Raw genomic sequence first — 6,683 nt, forward strand, 5'->3', positions numbered from 1 at the left:
AGAGAAAGACAGAGAGAGAGGCAGAGACGGAAGCAGAGACAGAGGCAGAGAGAGGCAGAGAGAGTGGCAGAGACAGAGGCAGAGGGAGAGGCAGAGACAGAGGTAGAAAGAGGTCAGAGACAACGGCAGAGAGAGAGAGAGAGAGAGAGAGAGAGAGGGCATAGGAAAAGGAAAAAGACGAAGAGGAGCTTCTTGTTGAATAACAGAAAATAAAAACAAAGCACAATATAAGCGGGAGGAGGGAGGGAGAGGACGAGAGAGAGGAAGTCAGAGGGAGAGAGGCAGGGAGGGGTGCAGAGAGGGGAAGGAGAAAGGCAGCAGCGAATCAGGAGATATCAACGCGTGACGTCACTGCAAGGGGTGGGGCTAGGCTCCGCGCGACAAAATCCTAACAAACTTTTGTAAATATGCGGCCGGCATCGAACCCTTGCACGCGGATTCGATAAGTTGTACATGCAAACCCCTACACCACGGAGGCACATCAGTATAAATAGGTAGAAAACATAAGCCATTATATTTATGATTAGATAGACGTACAAATCATTATCACCATCATCATCATCATTACAACTAAATGATCATGATTGGGCCTACTGTCATAAGCCTGGATAGATAGATAGAAAACTTATATCATCATAATTATTGTTAGACAGACGCACAAATCATATTTATCCCCACTGAAACACAATTGGAAGGAGAGACAGATGATGTCAAATATTTAATCAGATAAATATTAGAGCAAAGCAGTTATATGTAAACGCAAATCATTGAAATCGCCATCAAAATGCAAGATATCTTTAGTGCCTCGGAGAGCGCGAGAGAGCGGCGGGCAGACAACTCGCGCTGTTAGATTTCTGTCAATTGATGCACAAATTTTACGGGCCGATTATCGCCCGGGTAACTGTTTTACTTTTTTACTTTGTTTCTTGCGTATTTTACGATTTGAATTACCCTTCCCCTCTGTCCTCCCATTTATGTGATCTATATTCTCTCGTTCTCTTTCTCCTTCTCTCATCGTGTTCACTTTCATTTTCTCTTTCAAGGCGTCTCAGGTGTTTGGGGGCGGCTGAACAGGCAGCTTATATTGTTCACACTCCTCCTCTCTATAATGAAAGTAATAATAATGGTAATACTAATAATAAAATATAATAACAATAATAATAATAATAATAACTAATAATAATAATAATAATAATAATAATAATAATAATAATAATAATAATGATAATAATAATAATATAATAGAAACAGGAGTAATAATAGTAATATAGTTTCGTTCATGCGAGCCTGTTTGCTGGAACTTTTCGGCCCCCTTAAAACGAATCTTGGTTAAGGCTCTCGTATAAGTTGTTGGGGTTATCATGGATTGGTTTTGTGACTAGCATTAGCTTTACAAGTATTCTGCTTCATGGACGGAAAACACCAATGAAAGCCAAACTAATAATGTTGGCCCTCTTTCTTGGGTCCTCTTTCTCATTGTACCAGTCCAAGATTTCTTTTCTTTCCATCTCATTCTTCCACTTGTTCAGTTTTTCGTCTTTCACTGCTTTATCTATTAATTTTCCACTTTCTTACATCCCTTGCACTCAAACCCCTCTGTTTCTTTTTGTTATTCTTTATTCAACGTCAGCTTGGAAGGTTTTCGAAAATTTGCCTTACAGATCTCTGACTTACCGTATATGACACCTGCATGCTATACTATTACAGATAATTTTTAATAGAATAGTTTGTGGTTTGCTTCATCCACGAACCGCACTGTTTTATCTTGCTCTTTATGATCCTACTTTATATAAACAAAATAGATGAACGGATATAAACTTTACCAAACACTGATTGATCAAAACGTAGATGTATAGTAATATATGGAAGAGAAACAAGAAAAGTCCAGGATTCCGAAGATTATTAACTCAATTTATTCGTGAAGTTCAAAGAGCTGTTTGTACATACGTGAAGTTGAAAGATTTGGCAAGGCTGAGTAACACCTCCACCAGGTAGCCCGTGATCACTGTTTGGTTCCCTGTGCCAAATTGACCTTCCATCCCTGAAACACACAGACGAAGAGCTGCTAAATGGAACTGTGGCTCATTAACTGATTAATTGACTGATTCATTGCTTAACTGATTTTCTTTCTTTTCTTCATTCATTTGGTGATTGATTTATGATTTTGTTTTATATTTTCCTTTTTCCTCTATTTTTCTTGATTACTTTGACTGACTGACTGTTTGGAATAAATGATTGGTGTGTGTGTGTGTGTGTGTGTGTGTGTGTGTGTGTGTGAGAGAGAGAGAGTGTGTGTGTGTGTGTGTGTGTGTGTGTGTGTGTGTGTGTGTGTGTTTGTGTTTGCGTGTGTGTGTGTGTGTGTGTGTGTGTGTGTGTGTGTGTGTGTGTGTGTGAGTGTGTGTGTGTGTGAGTGCGTGAGCGTGTGAGTGCGTGAGTGTGAGTGTAATGCGAACACGCAACGTTTGTAGCCTTCCTCCCACACTCACTGAGGAAGTGTTTAGAGCACGTGTGCCTGTCCATGAAGGAGGAGGATGAGGAGGGGCGCGAGGTGTTGGTGCGGCAGACCCGCATCTTCATCACCAGAGGGCGGTCCTGTGGGGGGAGGAGGGAGAGGAGTTAAAGCTTAAAATCGAGAAAAATTAGGAGGAAAGACATGCCCAAAATTGTATATTCCTCTCATCCTCAAGACAGTTCATTCATCGCAGTAACTTTATTCCATCATCCCTAAAAGAAGCAGTATACCAGCATTGTATCAAACAGCAGTACATTGATCTTTGTTGTGGACTATGGCGTCTGTGGGTGTGTAGCACAAGACTCACGTACAATGATGGTGACAACGTTGACTGCATGCCCCTGGAAGTCACTTGGTCCGATGCCTGGCTGGTAGAGGATGGTCAGGCCGCGTGTGGCGCTCCAAGACGCTACAGGGACCTTCAACGCTTCCCGCCCGTCCCCGAACAAGAACACTTCCTCGGCCGCCACTGTTCCGCTTTCCTGACGAAGTGGTAGATGTCTTGGCAACACTGGGAGGCGAAGTTAGCCCAAAGTATGTCACCAAAAAAGGGAGATTTATATGTACAACAACCAACCAGAGTGTATCAAAATTAAATTAAAATGCCCAGGAGACCAGAGAAAACTAATCATTCTGTAGGAGGTTCGGTACCAGTGGGAAATGGTGTTATCCAATAAAAAGTCACCGAAAAATGACGACTTATGAGTCTACACATCAAGCAGAAAGGAACAGAACAGGTGAAAGAGTTCCAGTCGTCACCCAGAGCAGACTAACCATTCTATAGGAGGCTTGGTACCAGTGGGAGGTGACGTTCTCCAAAAACACGTCACAGTTTGGAAGATCGACACCAAGGAGGATGTGCTGACCAGTCGGAATTCCCCAGCCGGACAGAGTGCCGTGCAGCTTCCCCAGGGTCGTCGCCAGGGCACTACGAGAGGTGATGTGCAGTGCTGCTGGGTGCTGGAGGGCTGTGGGCGTGCGGGAGGAGTAGGTGGTGCCTTTGACGATAGCCTGCAGGACGCTTCTCATCTTGTCAAGGTCACAGGGCATGAAGAACACACTGCGTCGGGCCAGGGCGACGGCGAGGGTGCGTTCAGTGGTCTTGTTCTTGAGACCTGGTGGTGGGGGCGTTGACAAGCCAGGATGACCAAAGGAATGGCTAATTGGATGCTTGACTGAATGAGCAACTAGTGAATAGATAAATACCTGACTGAATTCATTTATCAAATGTATGACAAACTGACTGAATGAAAGAATTACTGAATATATGACTGAAATAATGTTTAGATCAAATTTATGACAATAATTTAAAATGTATGACTGATTAAGTGGATGATTGACTGATTGACTGACCGACGCACTGACTAATGTCTGACTAAATGAATGATCCATGTACTATACTGACTGATTAAATGACACTGAGTGGCTGACTTCCTGTGTGTCAAAGGCTGATTAAATTACTGATCCATAGTCTTAAATGACTAGCTGATTGACGAAATTAATGAATGATTGCCTTAATGGTCAAGTGAATGTGATTGACTGACTGACTGACTGATTAAATGACTAATCCACACACTCGGCTGAGTAATTTGCCAAATGATTGAAGGGCTAATTCACTCACTAATTGACTGACTGATAAACTGACTGACTGAATGCTTGCCTGCCTGCCTGCCTGCCTGCCTGCCTGCCTGCCTGCCTACCTGCCTGCCTGCCTGCCTGTCTGCCTAAATGACTGACTGACTGACTGACTGACTGAGTGAATGAATTAATGACTGTACACCTGCTCCACACACCTGACTCCTCCGTGACACACAGGTACACCTCCGTGACGCCAATGACCTTCACGAACTGAGCCACGAACACACCCATGTTGTTCAGGTCACGCTGGGAGGGGGGAGGCGACGGGGCTTCCTCCTCTCCCTTCAGGCTTGACCAACACTCTGAGGATAAATCTTGACCTCGTGTAGGCAAGGGCAGGGCGAGTAAGACCACCACCACAACCACTGCCATCACCGCCATCTTCGCCCTCTCCACCGTCTCCCTCATTCTTGTTATTCCTGCTACATCCACGCCTCTCTCTCTCTCACTCCTTGACCTTGACCTCAGCCGCTGTTTGAAAGAGGAGATTTTGTATTAAGGAATTTTCTTTAAAGGGAAACAAATATGGAAAACTTCAAACATGTAATGTACCTTCAGACTGTCAGTTTGTCCATCTACTATTTGTCTTTCCGTTTGTGTCCACTCAGGATTGTCTCTTACAGAAACACCCCGATGAGCAGTGTCGGATTCTGAATAGCGTGCCACATGCCCGTATAGCTGGAGTTGGAATTGACGAACTCTGCGGGTATTATTATGTCTAATGAGTCTCACAGAGTAGTGGCCGGTTTGACATAAGTCATTCCAGCGATATCCCGTGATTCTGGGTAGACATTTATTAATGTAGCGAATGCTACTTCAGGCAGTCTAATTTCTTAGTTCAGGGAAGGAAGAATTAAACACTGCTATGGTCTGACAGCAACTGATTTATTAGTGAGAGACACAGCTATTTTTATTATAGGGCGCTACAGGATCAAGCACAGTTCCACAGCCAATCAGCTACCAGCGTGGCTGCCACTCCGCGCCTCGTGAGTATTCGCTGTCCGCCGTCTTGGATCTAGCGCTTAGACACCCGTCCCGCGCCTCGTGATTGGGTTTGTAGCGAAGCCCGCTACAATACTACCCCCTCAGCGAAAACGTCCCGTTGCGCGTGAGAGGGGACGGCCCGCCCTGGAGAGTCGTACAGGAGGGGGGTCGTCGTCTCGAAGGTATGCTGGCTTGAGTCGGTCGATGGAGACCCAGTCGTCGCTGCCCTTTAAACGTAGTAGGAGAGTTTTCTTCTTTCTTTCGATGACTTCGTAGGGGCCAGAGTAGGTGGGGGTGAGGGGTGGTGTGTGGGCGTCGGTGCGAAGAAAGACATCTCGGGGGACGTATCGGTGATCTGGCGTTTTGTATGTTTGCTTGCACGGGGCGAGTTTCCTGACCATGCTCCTGAGGCGGTTGATGTCGTTGCTCGTAGGGGCGTCAGGGAAGAATTCGCCGGGTACAACGAGGGGGTCGCCGAAGACCATCTCGGCCTGGGAGATGTCGAGGCCCTCCTTTCGGGTAGGCCGAAGGCCGAGGTGGATCCAGGGAAACTGTGAGGACCATGTTGAGCTGTCACATCGTGACATTAGGGCCGCCTTGAAGGTCCTGTGAAATCGCTCCACCATGCCGTTAGCTTCCGGGTTGTAGGCTGTAGTGTGGTGGACTGCTGCTGTGCCCAACAGCTGTCCCAAGGACGTCCATAACTGCGACGTGAAGGTGGTGCCGCGGTCGGACGTGATGTGCTCTGGAATGCCATATCTGGCGATCCATCCGTAAAGCACGGCCGCGGTGCAGGAGGCTGAAGTGGCGTCGGACATTGGGACGGCTTCAGGCCATCTGGTAGAGCGGTCTACGACGGTGAAAAGATAACGGTGGCCTGTTAACTGAGGAAGGGGACCCACTACGTCCACGTGGATGTAGGCGAACCGTCTCTGAGGTTGGTGAAAGGATCCGGGGCCCGTCTTTTGAACTTTGGATTGCTGGCAGGAAGAGTAGGATCGAACCCAGTTCCCCGCGTCGCGGGAGATGCCGTGCCACACGAACTTTTGTGTTAGCAGTAGTCGTGTTGTCGCTCGTCGTGAAGGATGTGACAAGTCGTGGACGAGGTCGAAAACGTGACGGCGAAGTGATGCTGGTATCCATGGGCGTGGTCGCCCGGTGCTGACGTCGCAGAGGATGGTGATGCCGGGATCACCCAGGGGAACGTCCTTCCACTTTAGGGCTGTGAGTGATGTTCTCGCTGCTGTCGTCTCGGGGTCCATTTGCTGCTCCTTGGCAAGGAGGCTGTAGTCGAATCCCAGTTGAACTGCATCTATCTCGACTCTGGAGAGGGCGTCAGCTACGGGGTTCTTCCTGCCTGGGAGGTGTCTGAAGGTGCAGTTGAACTCGGAGATGGCCGAGAGGTGCCGGCGCTGTCGTGAAGACCAGGCATCAGTCTGTCTAGTAAAGGCGTGAACCAAGGGCATGTGGTCGGTCTGGATGGTGAAGGTTGCATGCTCCAGGAAGTGGTGGAAATGGCGGACGGCTTGGTGGACGGGGGGAAGTTATC

At 47.3% G+C, this 6,683-nt stretch overlaps 1 protein-coding gene across 1 annotated transcript in view; it reads right to left on the minus strand.

The window, feature by feature from the left end:
• The window catches only part of LOC126997909 (glutamate receptor ionotropic, kainate glr-3-like), a 46,575-nt gene extending 41,898 nt beyond the window's left edge, over positions 1-4,677 (minus strand). The window contains exons 1-5 of the mRNA XM_050859121.1: positions 4,306-4,677; positions 3,287-3,627; positions 2,824-2,994; positions 2,487-2,592; positions 1,948-2,041 (exon numbers count right to left, since the gene is read on the minus strand). Coding sequence (XP_050715078.1) covers positions 1,948-2,041; positions 2,487-2,592; positions 2,824-2,994; positions 3,287-3,627; positions 4,306-4,558 — 965 coding nt within the window. The 5' untranslated portion in view covers positions 4,559-4,677. The remainder of the gene's footprint in view (positions 1-1,947; positions 2,042-2,486; positions 2,593-2,823; positions 2,995-3,286; positions 3,628-4,305) is intronic.
• Positions 4,678-6,683: the final 2,006 nt, after the last annotated feature.

Source organism: Eriocheir sinensis, chromosome 13 (assembly GCF_024679095.1).
Source record: "Eriocheir sinensis breed Jianghai 21 chromosome 13, ASM2467909v1, whole genome shotgun sequence".
In the NCBI taxonomy this organism is placed as follows: Eukaryota; Metazoa; Arthropoda; class Malacostraca; order Decapoda; family Varunidae; genus Eriocheir; species Eriocheir sinensis.